At 39.3% G+C, this 26,852-nt stretch overlaps 2 protein-coding genes across 2 annotated transcripts in view; one reads left to right on the top strand and one right to left on the bottom strand.

Moving 5' to 3' along the window:
• Positions 1 to 26,852, top strand: part of CUNH4orf17 (chromosome unknown C4orf17 homolog) — a 254,168-nt gene that overhangs the window by 47,332 nt on the left and 179,984 nt on the right. The window lies entirely within an intron of this gene.
• Positions 1,172 to 22,256, bottom strand: LOC102484325 (alcohol dehydrogenase 1-like). Its single transcript, XM_006152173.2, is given in 10 exon segments — positions 1,172 to 1,196; positions 2,856 to 2,994; positions 4,614 to 4,749; positions 9,477 to 9,737; positions 9,947 to 10,085; positions 10,087 to 10,161; positions 10,304 to 10,391; positions 16,191 to 16,329; positions 18,828 to 18,929; positions 22,239 to 22,256. Coding segments are annotated over 10 exon segments (1,122 nt in total).

Here is a 26,852-nt window from a genome sequence, read left to right as displayed (position 1 = left end):
AGAAGTAATGAGGTTGTAAATGGAAATGAGTTCTCTGATAGGGTCCCATGCCTTCTCCCTGGAGGTGGAGATGAGAAGGTTTTACGAAGGATTCATGCATTGGTAGGCAGCATGCCTTGCCACTTCATGGGTAGAGGCAAAGGAGAGGCAAAGACTATTTCCTCTATTTCTGATAGAAGAGGGATAGAAAATAGCTAACCATGGGGCTGGTGCTCTAGCCTAGTGGTTAGGGGAGCCAGATCTCATATGGCTGACTATAGTTCAAGTCTCAGACTGGCAGCTAGAAAATCATGTTGAGCATAGGCACATGCATGCCCAAAACACCAATAGGATGAAGAAAAGGAGGAGAAGGGATTGCAATGTGACCCTGCCCCAATGGGGTGGTCCTTTCTCCTTCTCCCTCTGTCTCTCTCTCTGTGTCTCTCTCTGTCAAGTATATGTGCTCTTGGACAATTTTTTTTTAGAGATATTTTTGCTAGAGGGCATGTGTGCTCACAGGAGAAACAGAGAGACAGAAAGTGAGAAATAACCCTCCAGAGGGGGGATGGCCACACTGAATTCCTTCTCCTCCATTCTCCTCTCAGGATTTTGGGTTTGCATGCACGTGTGCCCAGCATGAGTTTTAAGCCACTGGGTCCGGGACTCAAACCACAGTCGACTACATGGGAGTCCAGCAACATAACCATTATGCCATCTGCTGGTCATGACAGTTTTTCAAAAATGGCTTACTGTGTCCTGAGACAGCCTTCCAAAAATTTCTGACACTCCAGCATGTTGGAGAAGCAGCAAAGTCGCCATCATCAACTCTGAAATGGCATGACAGATGCAGAGAAATCTGTTCCATCTGAAGCACCTTGAGGATGAGAACAAGGGCTAATTCAGTGGCAACTTCCATGCACTGATGACATAACTCAGTTGAGTTGATGGCCGTATCAGTGTTCATCAATTAAATCCTGTCATTCCTCTTTTTAAAGTCACAGAATGTTATAAAATATCAGTTCTCAGAACTTATTATAATTACTTCAAGATGCATGCATTTTATTTAGCACAACCACTCTGCATTTCCATCTTTAATGCTTCCTTTTCCATGGCACTGGGATAATCCAAGAAGAGAAACAGGAAAAGAAGGATGTCCCCAAAGACACTCTTATATTGTGTATCATCTGAGATTTCAGAACAGCAGAACACAGCGGATGCTGAAACAGAGAAGAGCAGTAATGAAATGACTAAATTACCTGGAAAAGAATGATTTCAGTAAACAGTTAAATGTTGTTTCACAAGAAACTGCATTGCATATCTGTCTTCACCCATGACTTCACCTTAACCCTAACCCGCCTCTGTGAACTATCACCATCTGACCAGGGTCTGGGTTGGGATCCAACATCTTCCATGAAAGGAAGGCCCACTGTGAGCACGGTTTCCTCTGGAGGCACGACCCCAAAGACATCTACATCCTTAGTTGCAGGTTCTGATCAGCTTCCTGCAGTCCCAGAATCTTGTCCCATGTCTACATGGGGAAGAAAAAAAATGACTACCTTGAGTTCCTTTCATTTTGCAGTGTGTCTGCTATCTGCTGAATTCCCCCACTTCACCCTTGATCATCTGTTTCTAAAATTTCAGATGAGTTTTCCTGGCTCTTCACTCCTGATATTTTTATGTTTATTTGTTTTTTTTCTTCTGAGACGAAGAAAGAGAGAAGACAAGCAGGGTCTTCATGCTGTAATCCATCCAAGTCTCAGCCACAGAGGATCACAGGCATGTGTGTGCATGCCTGGCGTGTACAGGAAGACCTTGGGGCATGAACCAAGGACTTCCCTGTGTAGCCTCAGCATTTAGAGCATCGTGCCACCACTATACCATTGAGCTAGCCTATTTCTGACTTAAATGGGTCGACGTGTTAGGTCAAAACCAACAAAGAATAGCAGGTTAAATTTAAAGAGCTAGATTACAAAATTAAAGCTCTAGATTTTTTAAAAAGAATTATTTATTAAATTAAATTATTATTTTTAAAATTTGCTGAAGAGTGCTCATGCTCACTGCAGAGAGATAGAGAGAGAGAGAGGGAGGGAAAGTGAGAAAGCAAGCTGCCCAGTCCAGGACTCAAACTGTAGTTGGGCCATGTAGGAGTTCAGCACCCAAACCACCATGCCATCTGCTGGCCACTCTAGATTTAAAAATCATGAAACAAAGCAAAGCATGAAGGTAGAGTCGGGGGAAGAGTAAGAAAAAGAGACTTGCTTGGAAACAGAATGAAGACACCAAAGCATTCATTGTAGTTGTGATTACTTGTTTACTGCACGTTGTTTTTTCTTTACTGCATCTCCGGCATTTACAACAGTCCTGGCAAGGAGTCTGTGACCAATGAATGTGTGTTGAATGAATATATAAATACAATAGCATTCATTAAGTGATCACTCCACGCCTGTACAAGCAGACTAGCCATATGCTAGAACCTGTGTAAAAAGTGTATTTGTGCCCTGTGTGGGAGTCTAAATCTCTTTAAGATTCTTTGCAAGATTTTTTTTTTGACTCCAGAAATACCATCTTACTAGTTTTAGATAAATTTGTTTTACCAGAAAAAGATATATAACTAACCAATGTGGGTTAGCGGGGTTCTTAGTATAACACTGAATTCCTGAACATCTCTCTGAAATAGATTCATATGGGTTTTCTCCAAAGAAAGGCCTTTTGGTAAAAGCTTTCCTTGTCCTCATGACAGCAAGAAATAGGGTGAAGGGCATGAAAGATATTGAAAATCCAGGTAGCAAGCTCTCACAGAACACTTGGAATTGTGTGAGAAGTCATTTTCTCTGTGAGTTATCAGCATACAGAAGAGCATCGAGTAGAATACTCACGTTTTTCCAGCATGGTACAACTCAAGGGCTTTGTGGAGTTGGGCAAAAGGCAGTTGATGGGTTATTAATGGATCTATATTAATCTTATTTTGCAGGTAATCAGTCACTAGTTGAGGGATACAATCTCTGGTTTTATAATCTGCAAAACAAAAAGGCCATAGTAATAAGATTTGAGAAATACCAAAACAAAGCAACTAAAAGAAAAAAAAAATTCAAGTAAGGAGCATGTTTTACTTAGTATACCTAGTATAAGTAGGAAAGTTATTTCTCAGAAAATTTGTCTCAGACATGAAAGATAATTTGTTTATACCTCACAAACTGCTGACTGTGGTTGCTGAGTGGTGGTTATAGACAGTTCTGTTACCTAGATCTCCTTTGAAGAAAATTGGGCCAGCATTGATGCTACAGAATTGAAGAATGACCCTTTTAAACTAGCAGTCTCTAATCTACCTCCTGGGTTTATCACTGCACAACTGTTTCCTCCCCTCTCTAGTCATACGTGTGGAAGTAGGAGGGAACCTGTAACCAGATGAATGGGTGGAGATGGAAGTGTTAATTGGCTTAAGATGTTAGTCAACATTGCAGAAGGGCTGCTATGGGAAGACAACAAGCAGTGCCACAACACCAAGTTAGTGCATGTAGTTATCCAAAACGCATTGCTGTTATGATAGTACATCAAGAGGCTAGCAGGTGGCATGATGTTTAAGGCACTGAACTCCCACACGGCCAACTGCAGTTCAAAATCCCAAATCTGGCGGCTTGCTTCTCACTTTCCCTCTCTCTCTTCCTCTCTTTTTGCCTCTCTCTGGTGAGCACATGAGCCCTATAGCAAACTAATAATAATAATAATAATAATAATAATTAATAAATACTTTTTTTTGTTATAGGTTGTGCCTCAGACAGAGAGAGACAGGGAGACAAACAGAAAACGAGAAAATACCCTCTGGGGGGATGGCCATGCCCCAATTCCTTTTTCTCCTTTCTCCTCTCAGGGTATTGGGCACTAATGCACAAGCCTGGTGTGAGTTTCAAGCCACTGGATCTGGGACTCAAACCATGGTCAGCCATCTGGGAGTCCAGAGCCATAGCCATGTGGCACCTGCTGACCCCAAATAAATAATTTCTAATAGTACATTGAACTTCGAACTTACCACTGCGGAATCAGAATTAACTGAATTATTTCTGTCTTTAAAGAAACACGAACTCTTGCAGGAGATACAATTTTATTTGAACTTAAAAAAAACCCAAAAACCTATTTAATGAAGTTAATTAAAATCTATTTGTAAAATAAACCAGTTCATTAGAGGAGTCATCTTTGGAAAATTTTACCACTATATCTCTATTTTCTCAATAAAAAGGAGTTTGAGGGACCAGCAGTTAGTGTAACGGCTATGTCTCATAACTCCCATGTAGTCGACCGTGGTTCGAGTCCTGGACCCAGTGGCTTAAACTCACGCCAGGTGTGTGTGCGTGTGTGCCCGAGATCCCAAGAGGAGAATGGAGGAGAAGGGATTGTAGCATGGCCATCTCCCCTGGAAGGGGGTGATTTCTCACTTTCTGTCTCTCTGCCTCTCTCTGTCTTTCTAGCGAGCTCACATGCCCTATAGTAAAACACACACACACACACACACACACACACACACACACACACACACAAGAAAAAACCGTTCCAAAAAAAAGGAGTTTGATGTCCATGTTTCTGCAAGTTGAAAGGCATCCCAAGAGTAACCAAATGGTCATTTCTATTTGGTTACCTACCTCCTAAACAAACGCCCTTCATTGTCTTTCCCGAGACGATCATTGTTGGCTTGAGGCAAAGCTGTGAATTTGCTGGAGCCAACCCAATGATCAGACAGGCACCATGGCTTGGTTGGCAGGAGTCCCAAGCAGCAATCTAAGAACAGTAATGATCATAAGCACATTCCCACACAGAAGTAACAGCTACCATCTGGGGTAGAAGGAATCCTGAAGGCCCTCGGTTTTGAACCTCCCCTTGGGCAGACACTGCTTCAATTTCAGCTTCAACACAATAAGTGATAGAAATCTCATTAGAGAGCCAGGAGAGTTCAGTGGTGAAAAGCACAGACTCTGCTTCCTGTGTGCCCCTAGGCACACCCCTTTCCTATGTCTCAGTTTCCTCGTTTATAAAAAGAGCAATACTGTCATCTACTTCGTAAAGTTGTTATGAGGATGAAATGACTGATCATTCTTAAAACACTTAGAACACTATCTGGCATATATAAGCAGTATATTAAATAAGATTATCCTCTGCTTCACAGGCCCTGCACACTCTGTTCTTTGTCTGACTTGGCAACTTGCTTTAAAGTTGTTATGAGGATGAAATGACTGATCATTCTTAAAACACTTAGAACACTATCTGGCATATATAAGCAGTATATTAAATAAGGTTATCCTCTGCTTCACAGGCTCTGCACACTCTGTTCTTTGTCTGACTTGGCAGCTTGCTTTCTCACTTCTCTCTCTGTCTCTGGTCAAATTAAAATAAATGAATGAATAAATAAAATTAAATAAATAATTCTGAAAATAACTTTAAAAAAAATTCTGTTTTAGACTCCTGAAACACTCAGACAAGAAGCCATTTTAAGTTTGAGGTGTGTCTTGCCATGTTTAAGGACCAAAGCGACTGAAGTTACGCTTTAAATCTCTTATTTTAGACTCCCAAAACAGTCAGACAAGGTAGGGTGACCTCTGTCCTCTCTCTGTCTCTGTCTGTCTGTCTCTCTCTTTAAATTTTTCATTTTGATTTTTAAAATTTTTAAACCACTTCTTACCTCAGGCCTTTTCTTTCTGTTAGAAATTTTAGAAGCCATTTTAAACCCGTTGTGTGCCCTGGCGTGTTTGCACCACATGGTTTTCATTTTTTACCTTTTAAAAATATTTTTTTCCTTTTTTTGGGGTTGTTTTGTTTATTTTTAAAAATTTTTTCCCTTTCCTTTTGCTTTTATTTTATTATTTTTTTAACTTTACTTTCCTACTCTGTTCTTTAGTCTCCACACAGTGAGTGTCTAGACAGGCCTAGGTGCACAGTAGCCAAGCATTTGAATACTTTTAGGGTCATTGAAATCCTCAATGCTTATTGAACTTCCTGCTTTATGGCAGAAACTTCTTGGGACCAACAGTTAGCGTAATGGCTATGTCGCTGAATTCCCATGTAGTCGACCACAGTTTGGGTCCCGGACCTGGTGGCTTAAATTCACACCAGGTGCATGTGCGTGCATGCCCAAGATCCTGAGAGGAGAATGGAGAAGAAGGGATTGAGGCATGGCCATCCCCCCAGGAGGATGATTTCTTGCTTTCTGTCTCTCTGTCTCTTTCTGGCAAGCGCACGTGCCCTATAACAAAAACCTCTTAAAAAAAAAAAAGGAAGAAACTTTTTTTATATATCTGAACTTATTATTTCTTTCTGTGGATACCACATTGCAAAATACAGTAGAGATTTTGTTGTAGAATGACCAGGAACCACTGCAAAGGCACAAGAAATATGAGAAACCAAAGAAATATCTCTCTCATAAGAGAAAAGAACAATCCTTCACCATCCACAGACAGTACAGTGGAACTTGTGGAAATATCCAATAGAGAATTCAAAATATTCATAGTGACAAAACTACACAAAAAGTGTTGAGAGACAATGAACTCCAGAAGATGCAAGAGAAAAGAGACAATGAATTCCAAGAGGTGAGGAAGTTCTTGCACATTCTGAAAGAGGAGCTACACACTATAAGAAAGAATCACACGGAGCTGTTACAGATGAAGGCTGTGATATAGGAAATCAAACCCTCCCTCAAAAGTATTAAAAGAAAATTAGTCCATGTAGAGGATCGAATCTTAAATGTTGAAGGCAAAACCTCTGACCTAGAAAAAAAAAAAACTGAGAAAATAACCCCCCAAAATAAAAAATTCTAATGAGAAATACTAGATTCCATTAAGTGTCCAAACATTTGGATAATCTGTATCCCAGAAGGTGAAGAAACTATTAAGGGCATTGATATCTTGTTCTATGAAATCCTGGAAGAAAACTTTCCAAATCTAGAGAGGCATTCAAGTATCCAGATCCAAGAAATACAAAGGACCCCTAATAGAATCAACCCAAAAAGATCTTCTCAAAGGCACATCATAGCCAGATTGGCCAAATCCACAGACAAAGACAAGATACTAAAATTGGCAAGAGAGAACGTTAGGTTACTTATAATGGTTATCCCATTAGGCTAACAGCAGACCTCTTATCAGAAACAATGTGAGCAAGGAAAGAATGGGACAATATATTCAAAGTGTTAAGTGAAAAACAGTTTCAACCAAGAATACTATACCCAGCACGATTATCCTTCATATGGGAAGAAAAGATAAAAACATTCTTAGATAAACAAAACCTGAAAGGATTTACCAACACCAGACCAGCTCTTCAAGAATTCTAAAAGGAGTGCTTTACCAAGAAAACTAAAGACATGTACTGAAATAAGAGAACAAAAATCAACCAAAAAAAAAAAAAATGACCAACTTAATACTAGGGACAAGAAATATCAATAACAATGTTGAACGTTAACTTCCTGGATTTAAATGGAAAGATTGGACCACAGTAACACTACAAATTGAACAGAAGACAGATTAATTACATATGACTGAACTGGTGAAATAGAAATGTATGACTTTTGAGTAAAACATTACTGTCTTTTTCTTTTCTATGCCTTGTTTTCCCAATTTAGGGATTTTGCTTTCTTTTGAGCTGTTGATAGGTGTAGCAGTTTGTTAAACTATTTTTTTCTTCTTCTTTGTTTGTTTCTTTAAATGGAAATATAAACTTTTCTTCCTTCTTGATCCCTCTGGAATTGTAAAATATTTGAGAGTTTTCTTATTTTGTGGCGGAATGGTCATTTGCATAAGTTCAATAATACCTGTTGCCTTGAATCAGAAATTGGAAATAATTCGTTATTGGACAGAGTTTTGACTGGAATGTCATATCTGAAGATTAAACCAGAAAACTATGGAACTATGGTAAATCTCAAGTAAGCCAATGGAAGCTCTTGGAAAGATGGCCTGGCACCATGAACAGTTCTGTGTGGCAGAGAGGATTGGAGAATCTATATGAAAGGATTCGTACCATAAAATAACCTGGACTTTTCCAGTCCAGCATTGTCATGAGTAGAAATTGAAAAAGAGCAGCCACAACCAGAAGTTTATCTTGAGGAAGACTTTGAAGGATGAAAAAGAGATTGATCTTTGCTAGCAGATGGTGTATCACAGAATATTTTGAAGGCAGGGCTGAATTGAGAAGGTTCATGTGTGAATTGTGTACTGGTTATTTGCTTTTCAGCAGTCTGAGTAGTTGAGATGTAAATATTTTCTAAAAAGTATTTAAAACTCTACTGTCTCTGTTATAGAGTCACAAACAAAATTATAACAAATATTTTGATAATTATCTTTAAATTCAGTTTCTTGAAATTTTGAAAGTTGTTTATTAACTGTCAAGAATTATGGAGTATGAGCAAAAATTTTTTGATATGTAAAGTAAATTGTTGTGGGAAAATGTAAAAATAAATAAGTGTTTAAAAAGAAGAAAAAAATTGTAACCCATAAAAAAGTTCAGTTTCTAAGATGTACAGTACACTTCTTCATATCTATTTTACTTCCTGTTTTTATTTCTTAATGCTTTTTTCTTTCCCCATTCCTCCATCTTGCCTTATTTGCTTTACTATCACCTGTATCACTACCTCCAGTTCCCTTATTCTTTGACCAAGTACCTCAGGTAACAAGTCAGCATATTGAATGTCTCTGTTCTCTCTCTGAATAGTAAGATCTAAGAAGATGATGCTCCTTCTTTTCACCATTATATCCTTAGTGCTTAAGAAACTGATGCCTGACAGATATTTTTCAAGTGAATGGATGGTTCTGTTATAAGACGCACATAAGTGGGCCATACAGGTGGCATGGTGGTTAAGGCGGCTGGATCCCACATGACGGACTCTGAGGTTAGAATCCCAGACCTAGCAGGTTGAAAAACATACCAAGCGTATGTGTATGTGTGCCCAAAGCCATCCTTTCTGAAGGGCAATTTCTCACTGTCTGTCTCTCTATGGTGAGTGCATGTACCCTATACCAAAACTAGGGGGAAAAAAAGACACATAAATGTAATACATGAATCAAATATTGTTCATATGTAAGTTTAAAATGCATGCATATGAAGAAAGAGCTAGAAATAGAGAAGGAAAAACTGATACTTTGGCCCTTTGCATGTTTAAACTTTGTTTACTCTAATGACATATCTCTAAGTATATGTTGCTTTTGTTTACAAAATGAATGTTTTAGATTGAATTTACATTATGTTTTTAGATTCAAGTTCTACAGGTGCAAACTATATTTCCAGAAAAGTTACATATACATATATATATTTAAATACATATATGTATTTAAATATATATTTATTGTAATTTTGGGGCTACTGGGTCCAGGACTTGAACTGCTGTCAGCCATGTGGGAATCCAGCACCTCAATCACCACACCACCTGCTGGCCCCGACGACAGTTTATATTTATGTATATAAAGCTGTGTAACTTGTACCCTCATATTGACAGACAGCCCTCCCCCACAGCGCCCCAGACCACACACCATGGTATCAGTGAGTCCAATGGCTTCAAAGGCAAAGTCAACACCACCGCCTGTCATATCCACCACCACCTGCTGGACGGGCTTCTTGAGATTCCGAGGGTTGAGACAATCGGTGACACCTAAAGCTTTTGCTCGGGGAAACTTCTCCTCATTGATGTCAACCCCAATGATCCTAGAAGCACCAGAGGCTTTGCAGCCCATGACAACGGCTGAACCAACTCCTCCAAGTCCAAAAACCACACAGGTAGATCCACAGGCGACCTACAAATGCATAAGGCATTCTCACATTAGGAAATAAAGCCGTGTGTGTGAGTGTGGGTGTAATTAAGAAAACCCACCAGCAAACAAAACCAACCACTGAGCCTTTTGGAACTATATATACCAGTTGAATCGTTTGGACGAATTTAACCTAGTTTGGATATTTTTCCAGGAAAATCGCTATGACACACACACACGAGCACTTTCCTCACCTTGGCTGAATGAACAGCGGCCCCATAGCCTGTAGGCACCCCACAGCTTAGGACACAGCTTTTATCCATAGGAGCTGCATCATCGATTTTTGCCACTGCAATCTCAGGTACGACAGTATATTCAGTGAATGTGCTCGTGAGAGTGATAAATCTTTTGTCCTTTGCAGGTAAATCTGCTGGTCCCGTCCAGCATTAATCCAGAAGATGGTAGAACACTGTTCCACAGGGACATAGACACGCACACAGGTATCAGCACAGACACGTGGAGTGGCAAAGAGAGAAGCGAACACTTTAGTACAGGCCAGCATTATACAACGTAAGCAATTTCATAAAAGAGTAAGGGGCAAATCTACTAACTCTTGCTTCTCACAGAAGTTTCCCTTGGGGTACAAGCAGGAACTGCATTCTTTACACTGTGGAATAATGAGTGTAAGGACTTTATCGCCTATGTAGAGAAAGAAGATACAGTCAATAGTTTGAAAACAGTACTGGAATACATACACAATAGTATATTTATGGGAATCTCATTGAATTTCTTGAAAATTTGGACAGATTATGGCAGCCAGTATAATACTTACAGATATTGATAAGGAAAAACCCTGTTACCTGGTTTTAGAAATCCCATGATACTTTGGAGCAAATAGTGGGAATTTGGGGGATATTCCCTGGTGGATAGATAGTTGTAAAATTGGAAAATTACTCCACAATATTGGGCCTAAAAGTGTGTGTTTCTTAATGAAGGTGCTATTGATATTCAGTCCCCAAACCCTTATTGTGTGACATAGGATATATAGACTAGATTTTAAATAACTAAGATCATTACAAGATCTGAACATGAGCCATGTGACTTTGGACAAGTCATTCTAAGTCTGAATCTCTAAGTTGGGGATGATAAGACTTGCTCTGTATTCCTGCAAGTGTTGTTACAAATCAGGTAAACCATGTAAAAACATGTTTTTCTTTTTAAATATTCAGTCTCAGGTAAGAGAAACAGAAAACCAATTGGTCCTTGATCACTTAATCCCTATGCAGATGGTATCCTGCTTCTCCTTACTCTAGAAATAGAATAGATGAGGATTTAGTCCCATAGAAGTTGTCACCTGCCTCAAATGACCCTAGAATAAGAAACACATAAATGGGCCATGCAGGTGGTGTGGTGGTTAAGGCTTAAGTCATCGTGGGCTGATGTAGACTCACAGGTGTACAGCATTGCCCCCGCAGTGGTGTTGGCCTTGCCTTTGGAGCTGCTGAACTCACTGATATCACAGTGGTGGGGGCATCTGGGGTGGTGTGGGGGAGGGCTGTCTGTCAACATGGGGGTACAAGTTACACAGCTTTGTTATTACAGCTTAGTTTTATTACAGCATTATTCTAGATGATGGAAGAGCCTTTTTCCACTGAGTCCGCTGCCCAATGGTGGCACGCTGACACACCACAGACCTCTAACATGTTTTCTTTAGTGAGGCTGAGCTCTAAGATGTACTAACTCCAGAAAATAAAAGGAATTGCTCTCCTGCTGCAGAGAGAGGCTTTTGTGGAACACTACAAAGGATGGTTTTTAGGTTACAGAGCTATTGAGGGATATGGATTATGTTTGGATTCCATCATTAGTCAGCCCTCTGGGCATTATGGTGACAGGCTAGGTGCGATCTAGGAAGAAAGTAAATTAATACAGTCATTGCAGGCTAATGTAGACTCAGGCTAATGCAGGTGGCATGGTGGTTAAGGGCATTGGACTCCCACATGGTTGACTGCGATTCAAGTCCCACACTTGGCAGCTTGCTTTCTCACTTTCTCTCTCTCTCTCTCTCACTCATTCTATCGTTCTCTGGCCAAATTTAAATTAGTAATAAATAAATAAAGTTAAATAATAAAAATAATTCTAAAAACATACTTCTGAATCTGAAATCCTTTGGAATATTTTAGGGCCAATAAAGAGGAAGGGATTTCTTGCTTTCTGTCTCTCTGTCTCTCTAGCAAGCACACTCACTATTAGCAAAAATCTCTCTCTTAAAAAAAAAAGGGGGGGGGAACCAACAGATGGTGTAATGACTACGTCGCTGGACTCCCACATAGTCAACCATGGTTTGAGTCCTGGACCTAGTGGCTTAAACTCATGCCGGGCACATGTGTGTGAGTGCCCAAGCTCCCGAGAGGAGAATGGAGGAGAAGGGATTTCTGCGTGGCCATCCCCCCCCGGGGGAGTGTGTATGATTTTTTGCTTTCTGTCTCTCTGTCTCTTTTCTGTCTTTCTGGTGAGCGCATGTCCCCATAGAAAAAACCCCCACAAAAAAAAAAAAAAAAAAAAAAGAAAGGTTTTCCTTTCTCTTCCATTCTGCTCTCGGGATCTTGGGCATGCACGCACACAAACCTGGTGTGAGTTATAAGCTACTGGGTCCAGGACTTGAACCATGGTCGACTCTGTGGCAGTCCAGTGATATAACCATCCCACCATCTGCTGAAATTTCTTTGCATACCTGGTTCCAAACTCTGGGTTTCCCCTATTAGCTTAATCTGTGTGGTGGTTTTTATTCACCGTGATTATTTTGGGCATACTATGAATAACAATATCAAAATCCTTTCTGTTTTGCCTGAGGAAGAGCATATAATTACTTTATATTGGTTCTCTGAAATTTCATTGTCATCCTGTTACATTTAAGCTATACATTCTAGTTGATTAGAGCTTTCATTCATTTGTCAAACATTTAATACATCTCAACTCTGAATAGGCACTGCAACAAGCGTTCTGAGGGACACGATATATCTGTAAGAAGTGATCTCCACCTTTAAGAGCTCTGAGCCTATTAAGAAGTATACTGGTTCAGGACCAGCAATTGGCATAATGGCTATGTCACTGGACTCCCATATAGCCGACCGTGGTTCGAGTCCTGAACCCGGTGGCTTAGACTCACGCCAGGCTCGTGTGTGTGCTTGCCCAAGATTCTGAGAAAAGAATGGAGGAGAAGGGATTGCGGCACTCTGTCTTCCTGGCGAGTGCACGCACTCTATAGCATAAACCTCTCCAAAAAAAAAGTATACTGGTTCTATAACCACTTCATTTAGCTGTGAATGCGTAGAACTGACTCAGTCATTGTACTGCTTGATCGGCAGAGATGACGGTAGACAGAGATGATAGTGATGCCACTCCTGGAGTCACCGGATACATTTGATGTAAAAAACATGTCATTAGTTTGAAGACCCAAGAGGGAAGCTCATAACGTGTGATTAGACTAATCTAGAATATACCAATTTCTTTTCCGGTAGTTATGTTTATGTATTTTAGGCTATTTCTCTGTAGGCGTAGCTCTTGGGCCTCTCACCGAGGGAAGGTTTTTGCCGCCCCATTTCCTACCTGGTTTCACAGATCTCACTCCATTACCAATACTCTCCACAATGCCAGCTCCTTCGTGGCCTGGGATTAAAGGGAAGTTCACTGGGAGGTCTCCTTTCAAGACGTGATCATCAGACCCGCAGATCCCTGTAGATATCATCTGCATAGGGATTAAGTGATCAAGGACCAATTGGTTTTCTGTTTCTCTTACCTGAGACTGAATATTTAAAAAGAAAAACATGTTTTTACATGGTTTACCTGATTTGTAACAACACTTGCAGGAATACAGAGCAAGTCTTATCATCCCCAACTTAGAGATTCAGACTTAGAATGACTTGTCCAAAGTCACATGGCTCATGTTCAGATCTTGTAATGATCTTAGTTATTTAAAATCTAGTCTATATATCCTATGTCACACAATAAGGGTTTGGGGACTGAATATCAATAGCACCTTCATTAAGAAACACACACTTTTAGGCCCAATATTGTGGAGTAATTTTTCAATGCTCTGGGAAAATCTATGTTCAGTATTTTAAACTTGTACGTTGAAAACATCTTCTAAATTAGGATATAAAATGTGGTTAAGTCAAGTAAATTAACTATTACAAAATTCAATTTGTTGAGAAGATTGAAACTTCTTAGCTAAGGGCTTAAGTATTTTTGTCTGTGGGTAAGTTCTACCCAGTTACACTGCCCATAAAAATGAAACATTTCTTTTACCATAGCCTATGTATTATTGCTTTATCTGCAATATTGCCAGAAAAGCATGTTGATTAGTTTTATAGTATCTGTTGCAGAGAAAAACAGCATTTTATAGTTGGAACACTGGAAATAGCTATGGTGTGATCATAGTGAATGAGTGAGAAGATATGCTTAAGAGAAATACGCTGTGGTTTTGGCCACCAAAGTGTTAAAATGTCTTCAAGATGCTATCAAAGGCTGAAGTGTGGGACTGACTGGTGGTATGGTGATTGAAGTGCTGGACTCCCACATGACTAGCCATGGTTCGAGTCTTGGACCTGGCGGCTTGCATTTTCATTTTCCTTCTCTCTCTCTGGTCAAATTAAGAAAAAAAAAAGTGATGAATAAAGTTAAATGGAATAATTCTTAAAAAAAAAACTTAAAATGAAAAAGGCTGAAGTGTTATTTAGCTATGTAGCAGTGTGGAATCTCCTTATTAGTTTTGTTCTACATAGCAAATGAGAACATGCGATTATCTGTGGAAAGCTCTGTGTAGATAAGCTGCTGGTGGGGTCCTTATTTCAAGGGTTAGGTGCAACCCTTAACCTTGCTTTTGTCTGGGGTTCAGGTGATGTTGCTGCGTCCTTGCTGCTGCAACCTCTTCTTTGGTTGCTATTCTGAATTTATTATTTAGGGTATAAACTTCGCCATCAAGGAGCATAACAGTGTAAGAGCAGAGAACAGGGGCTGATTAAGCAGTGAACATCTCAGCAGTGGTGACCTAGCACACAAGAAGCACTAGATAAATACTGTTTAGGTGAATAATACTTGGAAGAATATGGCTTCTGAAGAGTAGTCAGTTAAAACAGAGTGTCGGACTCCTTCCTTTGTGTGCATTCTTACCACTTTTAATTTTGTTCTTTGTTTTCTCTCATTGGTAAAGGCCTTAGCAAAGCACCGGATATGGTGTTGATAACTTATTTTGTGTTATTTCCCAAATTTTTCTGTTTTGTCTCTTATCTGCCATCTTCCTTTTTCTTCTTCTCTTTTCCTCCATATTTTTTTCCTTCTAGCATCTTCCCAGTCCCCTTCATTGCTTTTCTCTGTTACTCTTGCAACCATCCCCTTCTCTTACTTTGACTGGATATGATACAGACTGCATGCAGATCAAAAAAAAAAAAAAAAAAAAAGAAAGGTTTTCCTTTCTCTTCCATTCTGCTCTCGGGATCTTGGGCATGCACGCACACAAACCTGGTGTGAGTTATAAGCTACTGGGTCCAGGACTTGAACCATGGTCGACTCTGTGGCAGTCCAGTGATATAACCATCCCACCATCTGCTGAAATTTCTTTGCATACCTGGTTCCAAACTCTGGGTTTCCCCTATTAGCTTAATCTGTGTGGTGGTTTTTATTCACCGTGATTATTTTGGGCATACTATGAATAACAATATCAAAATCCTTTCTGTTTTGCCTGAGGAAGAGCATATAATTACTTTATATTGGTTCTCTGAAATTTCATTGTCATCCTGTTACATTTAAGCTATACATTCTAGTTGATTAGAGCTTTCATTCATTTGTCAAACATTTAATACATCTCAACTCTGAATAGGCACTGCAACAAGCGTTCTGAGGGACACGATATATCTGTAAGAAGTGATCTCCACCTTTAAGAGCTCTGAGCCTATTAAGAAGTATACTGGTTCAGGACCAGCAATTGGCATAATGGCTATGTCACTGGACTCCCATATAGCCGACCGTGGTTCGAGTCCTGAACCCGGTGGCTTAGACTCACGCCAGGCTCGTGTGTGTGCTTGCCCAAGATTCTGAGAAAAGAATGGAGGAGAAGGGATTGCGGCACTCTGTCTTCCTGGCGAGTGCACGCACTCTATAGCATAAACCTCTCCAAAAAAAAAGTATACTGGTTCTATAACCACTTCATTTAGCTGTGAATGCGTAGAACTGACTCAGTCATTGTACTGCTTGATCGGCAGAGATGACGGTAGACAGAGATGATAGTGATGCCACTCCTGGAGTCACCGGATACATTTGATGTAAAAAACATGTCATTAGTTTGAAGACCCAAGAGGGAAGCTCATAACGTGTGATTAGACTAATCTAGAATATACCAATTTCTTTTCCGGTAGTTATGTTTATGTATTTTAGGCTATTTCTCTGTAGGCGTAGCTCTTGGGCCTCTCACCGAGGGAAGGTTTTTGCCGCCCCATTTCCTACCTGGTTTCACAGATCTCACTCCATTACCAATACTCTCCACAATGCCAGCTCCTTCGTGGCCTGGGATTAAAGGGAAGTTCACTGGGAGGTCTCCTTTCAAGACGTGATCATCAGACCCGCAGATCCCTGTAGATATCATCTGCATAGGGATTAAGTGATCAAGGACCAATTGGTTTTCTGTTTCTCTTACCTGAGACTGAATATTTAAAAAGAAAAACATGTTTTTACATGGTTTACCTGATTTGTAACAACACTTGCAGGAATACAGAGCAAGTCTTATCATCCCCAACTTAGAGATTCAGACTTAGAATGACTTGTCCAAAGTCACATGGCTCATGTTCAGATCTTGTAATGATCTTAGTTATTTAAAATCTAGTCTATATATCCTATGTCACACAATAAGGGTTTGGGGACTGAATATCAATAGCACCTTCATTAAGAAACACACACTTTTAGGCCCAATATTGTGGAGTAATTTTTCAATGCTCTGGGAAAATCTATGTTCAGTATTTTAAACTTGTACGTTGAAAACATCTTCTAAATTAGGATATAAAATGTGGTTAAGTCAAGTAAATTAACTATTACAAAATTCAATTTGTTGAGAAGATTGAAACTTCTTAGCTAAGGGCTTAAGTATTTTTGTCTGTGGGTAAGTTCTACCCAGTTACACTGCCCATAAAAATGAAACATTTCTTTTACCATAGCCTATGTATTATTGCTTTATCTGCAATATTGCCAGAAAAGCATGTTGATTAGTTTTATAGTATCTGTTGCAGAGAAAAACAGCATTTTATAGTTGGAACACTGGAAATAGCTATGGTGTGATCATAGTGAATGAGTGAGAAGATATGCTTAAGAGAAATACGCTGTGGTTTTGGCCACCAAAGTGTTAAAATGTCTTCAAGATGCTATCAAAGGCTGAAGTGTGGGACTGACTGGTGGTATGGTGATTGAAGTGCTGGACTCCCACATGACTAGCCATGGTTCGAGTCTTGGACCTGGCGGCTTGCATTTTCATTTTCCTTCTCTCTCTCTGGTCAAATTAAGAAAAAAAAAAGTGATGAATAAAGTTAAATGGAATAATTCTTAAAAAAAAAACTTAAAATGAAAAAGGCTGAAGTGTTATTTAGCTATGTAGCAGTGTGGAATCTCCTTATTAGTTTTGTTCTACATAGCAAATGAGAACATGCGATTATCTGTGGAAAGCTCTGTGTAGATAAGCTGCTGGTGGGGTCCTTATTTCAAGGGTTAGGTGCAACCCTTAACCTTGCTTTTGTCTGGGGTTCAGGTGATGTTGCTGCGTCCTTGCTGCTGCAACCTCTTCTTTGGTTGCTATTCTGAATTTATTATTTAGGGTATAAACTTCGCCATCAAGGAGCATAACAGTGTAAGAGCAGAGAACAGGGGCTGATTAAGCAGTGAACATCTCAGCAGTGGTGACCTAGCACACAAGAAGCACTAGATAAATACTGTTTAGGTGAATAATACTTGGAAGAATATGGCTTCTGAAGAGTAGTCAGTTAAAACAGAGTGTCGGACTCCTTCCTTTGTGTGCATTCTTACCACTTTTAATTTTGTTCTTTGTTTTCTCTCATTGGTAAAGGCCTTAGCAAAGCACCGGATATGGTGTTGATAACTTATTTTGTGTTATTTCCCAAATTTTTCTGTTTTGTCTCTTATCTGCCATCTTCCTTTTTCTTCTTCTCTTTTCCTCCATATTTTTTTCCTTCTAGCATCTTCCCAGTCCCCTTCATTGCTTTTCTCTGTTACTCTTGCAACCATCCCCTTCTCTTACTTTGACTGGATATGATACAGACTGCATGCAGATAGCCTTTTATATTAGCTTTATTCATGGGTGAAGCATTGAATTTCCTGGATTTTATTTTAAAAATAGGTGACTTTAATGTGTGATAAGATTCTCATGAATAAGAATCCTAATCTTGGATATTTAATAATTTTGTAAAATGCATTGATTGAGAGTTTTGTTTGAGAATAACAATGAGGCTTAATAGGTCTATGTTTTTGCATCCCTGATCTAAGTTCTGTTCAAAACTTGTTAACTCTTTCAAGATAATTTGTGGGCCAACATGGGAGTCCTTGCTGTTTATTCCTGGAAATTGGAATTTACCACATGGTACACCTTTTCAGATGAACTCTCTGAGGCTATTATAGTGTGTGAGCAAAAACAATGGAATAGGAGAATTAGTGTACTGAATATGTATTTATTGAGTATCACACTTATGTCACAGAAATATTGGGAAAGGCATTCCTTGTAGCCTCAAAAATGAAAAGAGCGTAACACTTAAAAACCTCTAGTCACATTGTAAAATGTATAGGCCTATGATATTATACAATTTAAGGAAAACTCTTGATAGTTTAAAAAATATAATTATTGGAGATGAATTACCAGTATTTTGCAGTTATTAAGAATATCTCAAGCATTCATTAATTAACCCTCTGTTCATTTATCTTAGTTTTAAAAATCTTCCCTTTACTAAAAAAGATGGACAGATCAAAAATGCAAGTGAAATATATGTAGCTCATTTGCATATTTCCATTATATACCCATTATTTTTAATAAAACAGTATTTCCTCTCAATTGCCTTCAAAGGTAAAGACCAAATGGCTTAAATTTACCTTAATGCGAACTTCCCCAGTCTTTGGTGGCTCAAGTTGTACTTCTTCAATTGAAAGAGGAGTATTTAGCTCCCAGGCAATGGCTGCCCGGCAGGTGATTGTCTGTAGCCACAGGAACATAAAACAACAGTATTTAGTGACATTTGAATTTTATTTCTAATTATACACATGGCTATTGCTTCTTTGTAAAAATGCAAAGGTCATAAAGAAAAAGGATGGCCACATGTAATTTCAGGCACAGGCTTTGAAACTTGAGCATATTTCCTCTTGGCCTTTCAAAGTAATTTTCATACATTTGAGATCATGTCATATAAGCAATTTGGTATTCTGCTTTTTTGCTAACAGTCACCATTTACTGAACAGTTACCATTTGCTGGTTCATAAGAAGCTTCTCATGACTTCAAAATGTTTTGTAACCATAATTTTAAGAGGCTACTTTACATTTCATCATTTGAATGTGTCCTAATAGCTTACATAGTAACTATGTAGACATGGGATTATTTCCATTGTTTTAACTATTAAAAATATAATATGATGATTACTTTTATAATTTTTACTTGCTTGGTTTCTGTAAGTGAGAATTACTTAAGAAAATTTAGAGACATTATTAGGGCCAAATTGATTCCAAAACTCTTTATGGGAGGTTGAATTATTTGGCATACTCCCTAGAAGTATAACAGAATGTCTGTATCCTGAATTATTCCACCCTCATTAGCATGGAATGTATCATTAAATACAAAATCTACAGGAAGAAAAAACTCACTGTTTCTTTTTATTAGTATTTCTTTCAGTGCTTATGATATGAAATATTTTCTGTTTGTTAGTCATTTGTATTTTCTGTTTTGTGGAACATTTGGTCCCATATTTTATGTCACTGTTGGTATCTTGATGCTTTTCTTATTAATGCTTTTGGGTTCTTTACAAATTAAAGGAGCAACCTGTTGTCTGCCAATGTGTCACGTTTTCCATGTTGATTTTTTTTTTTTTTGGAGAGGTTTTTGCTATAGGGCACATGCGCTCGCCAGAGAGACAGAGAGACAGAAATCACCCTTCAGGGGGGATGGCCATGCCACAATTCCTTCTCCTCTATTCTCCTCTCGGGATCTTGGGCATGCGTGCCCATGCACGTGCCTGGAGTGAGTTTAAGCCACTAGGTCTGGGACTCGAACCGCGGTCACTAAATGTGAATTCAGCGACATAGCCATTATGCCAACTGCTAATCCCCCATGTTGATTTTTGACCTTTAATTTTGTATGAAATTATACATTAAAATGTCCTAAAATTTTGGTTCATAAAAATATCTTTTCCTTTGCTATTTGTTCCATTTCTATACTTCGAAGATTATCGCCATATAGGGACCAGAAGTTAGCATAATGGCTATGTCGCTTGATTCCCATGTAGTCGACCGCGGTTCGAGTCCTGGACCCGTTGGCTTAAACTCACGCCAGGCATGTGTGCATGCATGCCCAAGATCCTGAGAGGAGAATGGAGGAGAAGGGATTGCGGCATGGCCATCCTCCCTGAGGGGTGATTTCTCGCTTTCTGTCTCTCTGTCTCTGTCTGGCGAGCACACGCGCCCTATAGCAAAAACCTCTCAAAAAAAAAAAGTTAAAAAAAGATTATCGCCATATAGAGAGTAAATAAATGTTTCTTATCGTCTGCTTTAGATTTGTATAGTTTGATTTTTGAAAATTTAACTCAAATTCAACTGAAAAATTTTTTTTGGGTATGATGTGAAGTTAAAATCTGAATAAATTGTCCCAGCATGAACTGGTGACTGTTTCTTCCCTTTCTGCCTAAGTTGGTGCCTTTGCTATGCAACAAGTTCATGTATATATATTTTTTCTTTTTTAAGAGAGATTTTTGCTATAGGGTGAGTGCACTCACCTGAAAGACAAAGAGAGACGGAGAAAGAGAAAGTGAGAAATCACCCCCCAGGGACAGCCACGCCTCAATTACTTCTCCTCCTTTCTCCTCTCAGGATTTTGGGCACATATGCACATGGGCCCGGCATGAGTTTCAAGCAGCCAAGTCCAGGTCTCAAACTGTGATTGAGCAAGCGGGAGTCCAGCACCTTAACCACTACACCACCTGCTGGCTCACAAGTTTTTATATTTACAAGTTTTTCTTTGGAAGCTCTTTGTCCCATGTAACTTTCTGTCAGTCATCAATAACTTGAACACTTTAAATTTTTTATGTATCTTAATATCTGGTGATATTAGTTCTCCTTATAATTTTATGTGTGTTCCATTTCAAGGTACAATGACTATATGAGTAATTATAAAGTATACTGAGCTAAGTAAATCTTCTGTGTCTTCAAGTAACTCAGGCACCAATAGAGGAAGTGAAACATCCAGCTCTTTTTCTTTTTCTCTTTCTTTCTTTCTTTCTTTCTTTCTTTTTTTTTTTTTTTTTGGTTTAGGGCACCGTGCCTTTACCAGAGAAAGACAGAGAGAGGGAAAGTGAGAAATCACTCCCTAGGAGGGATGGCCACTCCCTTCTCCTCCATTATCCTTTCAGGATTTGGGGTATGTATGCAGATGCACCCGGCTTGAGTTTCAAGTCACTGAAACCTTGGTAGGCCATATGGGAGTCCAGCACCTTAACCACCATGCCACCTATTGGCCTCAGTTATATATGTTTTGTAATACAAAGAAAGGGGATAATGGACATGTTAAAATAGTACAAAAAAGTATTATTTCCTGAGGATAATTCAGTAAAAATAATTTTGCTTTTACCTACCAAGCTTATGTAAAAAATATACTTTATGAAAAACACTTCCTAGTTTCAAAAGCAATACATACTCAACATAAGAAGCTTAGAAATCTCAGACAAATGTAAACAGGGAAAAACCAAAACAGACAGTTCCTAGCTATTACCTCTACCAGCATTTTAAAGGAAGCCCTTTCACTCAATATTCTATGCATGTTGTTCTGATCACACTGGGCAGGCTCTTTTACAGCCTGGTCTTCTATGTAGCATTACAAATAGTATGCAGATAATTTTTCATGATGACTCAAGTTCATTGACTAATATACCATAATTCATTTAAAACTTTTGTTTAGTATTTGACATATATGGCTTCAGTGTTATACTCTTACAAAGAAGGCTGAAGTTAACCTCTATAGAAACATATGTAGCTATTTCATATGAATAAACTTTGAGGGGTAACAATAGGCACATTTTTCAAGTTTTTGATACAGTATCATGAAGTTACCACCCAAGAAATTTTAAGCAATTTCTCCTCCCAGTAATGGTACATGAGTTTTCCACAGCTGGGGAACGCGGAGTCTTGTCATTAAAAATCCTTGATAATGTGACTAGAGAAAAATATCTTAATTTTCGTTCAGTGTGCACTTGCTTGATAGCTAATGAGATGATATCGATTGATCTTAAAGGTAGTGCACTTACTTTGCCTGAAGTGTCCATGGTGAGTTTTCTGGCTTCCTTTGTGTCTTATGGATGTACCTGAGAGGACTTGGCTTCTTTGACTCTGCAGCTTGGCAAACGAGACTGAGTATTTATAGTGTTTACATACTGAAAGTAATTAAAACTAATTGCAACATCACACACCAATATGAGGAAAAGCAAAGCAGAGAAGTGGTTGACAACTACGTGGAAGTAAAGGGCAGAAAGGAGTGAGAAAGAATGGTGAAGTGCGGATAAGGAGGAATTGAGAACGAGGCATTTGAATGAGGCGAGAAGCAGTTTGAAGAGTAGGCAATGGGTGGAAAGGCATAGGATTGAGTACAGAGAAGTAAATGAAGTGTTTAAGAGGAACTAAGAGAAAGGTCTTAATTAACTAACAGTAAGAATTTCTGGAGTATCAGTTACATGAAAGGATTACTATAATAGATCAGGTATAAGACTGGGTCTCCAGAGGTCAAAAAAAATGGAAAAGCACAAATCATGATAGAAACTACTATAAAAGAGGAGACAAATAAGTGTGAAAGGTGATAAAAACTAAAGGCAAGGGGACCAGCAGGTGGCATGGTGGTTAAAGCACTGGAGACTCCCACATGGCCGACCATGGTTTGAGTCCTGGACTTGGTCGCTTACTCTCTCACTTTTCCTTTCTCTCTCTCTGTGTGTCTCTCTCTGGTCAAACTAAAATAAATGAGTGAATAAATAAAATAAAATAAAATAATTTATAAAAAAGAAGCCTTACTTCCCTGTGTTCTATTAAAAAACAAACAAAAAACTAAAGGTGATGTGAGGACATTGTCAATGGTTAGAGTTTCATTCAGATGAGAATTTAGCTACGTTTTGGAGAGATATAGACTTTACATAAAATAAAGGAATGGATAGCGTGTTCAAAATAGAGGGTTAAACTCAGTCAAGGTCAGGTGAAATGGAAAACGTACTTAATGATAATGGTGATGATGATACTGATGAGACAGAGGGGGAGGGTTAGGATGTTAACCTTTTGTTACTTGTTTGATACAGTGTTTCTCAACATCAGAATGCGTAATCTTCTCTCAGAGGAGGTTGTTAAAAGATTGTCATTCTGGGCCCTCCTCCTGAGATTCTGCTTCTGCTGAAGGACACTAAAGTGAATGCTAGATCTGAAAACATCAAGGGTGTCATTTGTTAACTCGTGGAGTGAGGGAGTGAGTTCTTGAGCTGCTCACGGTGTCTGCCCCTGGTTCACACCCCCAGGCACCATTGTCCAGGGTCCTCCAGAGCCTCCCTGAAGAGGCTAGTGGAGCAGCTTCTCTGCTGAGGACCTGGTGCCTGACAGCTCACAGCCGTGAAAAGGCGAGGGTCCTCCTGCTAAGCGGAGTGGTGTGACAGTAATTTGTGACGCAGTTCAGTAATCACAAGTCTGGGTTTGGAGCTTTTCTGGCAGCAGAGCTCTCTTTACCCTCTACGTAGTTGTTTGTAAGTTTCCTTGGAAGGGTTTTATATCTGCTAGCAATGCAGAAATTCAGAGTCCTAGCCCCTTACCCTGCTTCTGTCGTAGCACGCTATCTGGGGACTTGCACACCCCCCTAGAAAATTTTGAGGCTTTTGCCTTATGACTTGGACCAGAACCTGGGCCAGGGTGGAGATATCTGGTTCATTTGCTTTGAAACTTGGTCAAGAGAATGCTCTTAGGAGGCATTCCAGTCGCTTATGTTTTTTATAGGATGTATACATTATGTGCAAGAGGGTGTAAGAAGAGACGTATTGGATGGCGCTGAAGGGGCTAAGATGTGTTCATTCCTCTCCGTCCTGAAATAACCTTATTCTGTAGCCTCCTGGTCCCCATACTTTCCTCACCCATGTGGACTCTGGCAACTACACATTGGTCTTGTTGAACCTTGGGTGATGTAACAGTTGATCACCTGAAAAAACTGCCTGACTTGAAATGAAGGAACACTCTGACCTGAACTGCCCTGCTCAGAAGGGCCAGTCTGGGCTTGCATCTCTTAGAGTATCTTGCAAAAGGTTGCAACAATAGCCACTTTTTCTTTTTGCCCCTGCCAACTTTCTTAATTTCAGAGCTTTAGTGGGCATGCAGTCTGAGTCCTGGGGATGACAGACGATAGTGGGCCAGTGAATTGCTTTACTGCAGAGTCTGTCTTCCACTTTGAGGCCGGTGGGACCCTTATTGCTTCCTAACCCACTCCATTCTGCCAATTCTGTCTTTGAGGGATGTCAGCAAAATACTGCTCATCGGGACTCCTATTCCCAACATGGATGAATTTAGGGAGAAGAGGGAAGTTGTTGACTGAATGAAACGATAAAACGAACCAACAGCAAAACAGAGAGGAAAGATGATCATTTGAGTTTCTGGGAGCAGAAACTAATCAATTTAACTTCAGGAAGACTTTCCCTCTCTTACGGAAACCATTGTGGCACAGTAGTTAAGAGCACTGATACTGGGACCAGCAGACCAGGGCTCAAATCTTCATTTTATCTCTTACATGCTGTGGCATAAAGCAAGAAATCTAACCTTTCTGCACCTCAGTTTCTCCATCAATGAGATGAGTATGATTATGGCAGTACCAACCTTACAGGTTTGTTATGAGCATTAAGAGAGGTACCGTTTGAGGAATGTGTAGGGCCTAGCCCCTAGCACAGCCTGTCTTTAATGTTAACCATTGTTATTATGATGTCTCTCAGAACATTGGTTTTATTTTCTCACCCACTGACTTGTTTTAGCCATGTAGCAGAAAATATGGCATTAAAAATGCTTGATTCTTGAATCTAATAACTACAACAAAATAATTCTGATCTCTCTCTTTCATCTTAAGTTCCAAAAATCTGAAGAAGGTTCTCTGCTCAGCATGGGTCAGTTTCTTCCTCCTGGGCCATTGAAATCCAGACAAATTTGTGGTTTCAGAGAATTTGGTAGCCATTACTGTCATGTGGAAGCCCTTGAACAGCTGAAGGAAGTGGAAAAAGTCATAGAGCAGACTGGTTCCATTATAAATTCTTTTCTTTAAATTATAAATTCTTGATCACAGATCAAGTGAAGCCTAACCATTACTTGGCAATCCAATGACATTTTCCTAGTCAACTTGCTGACCAGGTTCCTGAAATAACCTAACCTTCCATACTGTGTCAAACCTCTGGGCATTGTCTCCTTGTGTTCCTTCATCCACTTTCCCTCAGGAGATGAGCTTCATGTGTGAAGTAAATTTACTCAGTGAGTCCAGGCAAAACTTTTCCCTCATCACCGATCCATTAACAAGCTCTGCTAGCTTGGCCTCCAAAGTCTATGGCACATCTGTTAGTGTTTATTTAATGTCCAAATCCCTCCTCTAGAACTCAGTTTCTATGAGAGTAGGAACCTTGAATTTCCTGTTTTTTTGTTTGTTTGTTTGTTTGTTTTCTCTCTACCTTAAGTGCTTGATTCTTAGTAGGAAGTCTAATTTTTACTTATTTATTTATTTATTTATTTGCTATAGGGTGCTTGCTGGAGAGGGAGGGAGAGAGGGAGAGAAGGAAAGTGAGAAATCACCCTCTCCTAGAGGGATGGCCACAGTGCAATCTCTTCCACTTTCTTGTCTGGAAATTTTGAGCACATACACACATGTGCCCCATGTAATTTTCAAGCCTGCCCAGACTGAGACTTGAACCACGTAGTCAGCCATGTGGGATCTGGCACCTTAATCTCCATGCCACCTGCTGATCCCAATAAACACATTTTTTTAAATGAATCAAAATAGAAGTTGGCCAACAAGACTTCCCTGAGATACCTATTCCTAGTGAGGCATCTGCATCCACACTCATCCTATCCTCCTCTTCCATTCATCACCTGCTCCTGCTCAGAAAATTTTCCATTACTTCCCTTCTCATTGTGACCTATCAGCTTTTTAACATTGATTTCTCGTCCATTAAAAAGGAAAATGTAGAAATAAAACTTCCATTGTCCTACATCTCTTTCTAACTACCATTGGGAGAGTCAAGATAGGTGTTTATGTGGCTCTCTGAATGAGGGTTAAGAGTCCAAGCCAAATACTTAATTTGGGTGTCTATTAATTAGCTTTGAGAAATTGTAATTGTCCTAAAGTAATTGGAGTTTGCAATTTGACAGACTTGTAAGTTGACTTTTGAATTGAGAAGATTTGAACTTGACTATAACTTGTGTCATTAGGCATCAATGAGTGTGGCTTCCAAGGAGTTTCTATAGTGATCCAGGAGGTGTCTCATAGTGACCAAAGCCAGCAATAAGTCAGGGCCATATTATTTGGGAAAAGACAGTTTAAGAAAAGATCCTTGGGGCTCTTCTGGACTAATTGTCTCTTCTTTTCATTGTGCCCTATCAGCTTTTTAACATATTAATTTCTCATCCATTAAGAAATAAATAAAGAAGGAAAAATGGCCATTTTTTAATAGTCGTCCTGACAGTGTACAATCACTGATTGCTGCTTCTTGAAACTCTTCCTTTGACTTTTTGGCTCACCAAGTTCCTGGTTTTCCTGGATAATATTTGGGTGTTTCTTTTCAGACTTCTTTAACAGATCTCATCTTTTTAAATTCACTTTTTTTTTTTAATTGGTGGAGATCACACACACTTACTGCAAAGAGACAGAG

Source organism: Tupaia chinensis, unplaced genomic scaffold (genome assembly GCF_000334495.1).
Source record: "Tupaia chinensis unplaced genomic scaffold, TupChi_1.0 Scaffold000340_1, whole genome shotgun sequence".
NCBI lineage: Eukaryota > Metazoa > Chordata > Mammalia > Scandentia > Tupaiidae > Tupaia > Tupaia belangeri.
This window is presented reverse-complemented; position numbering and strand designations above follow the sequence as displayed.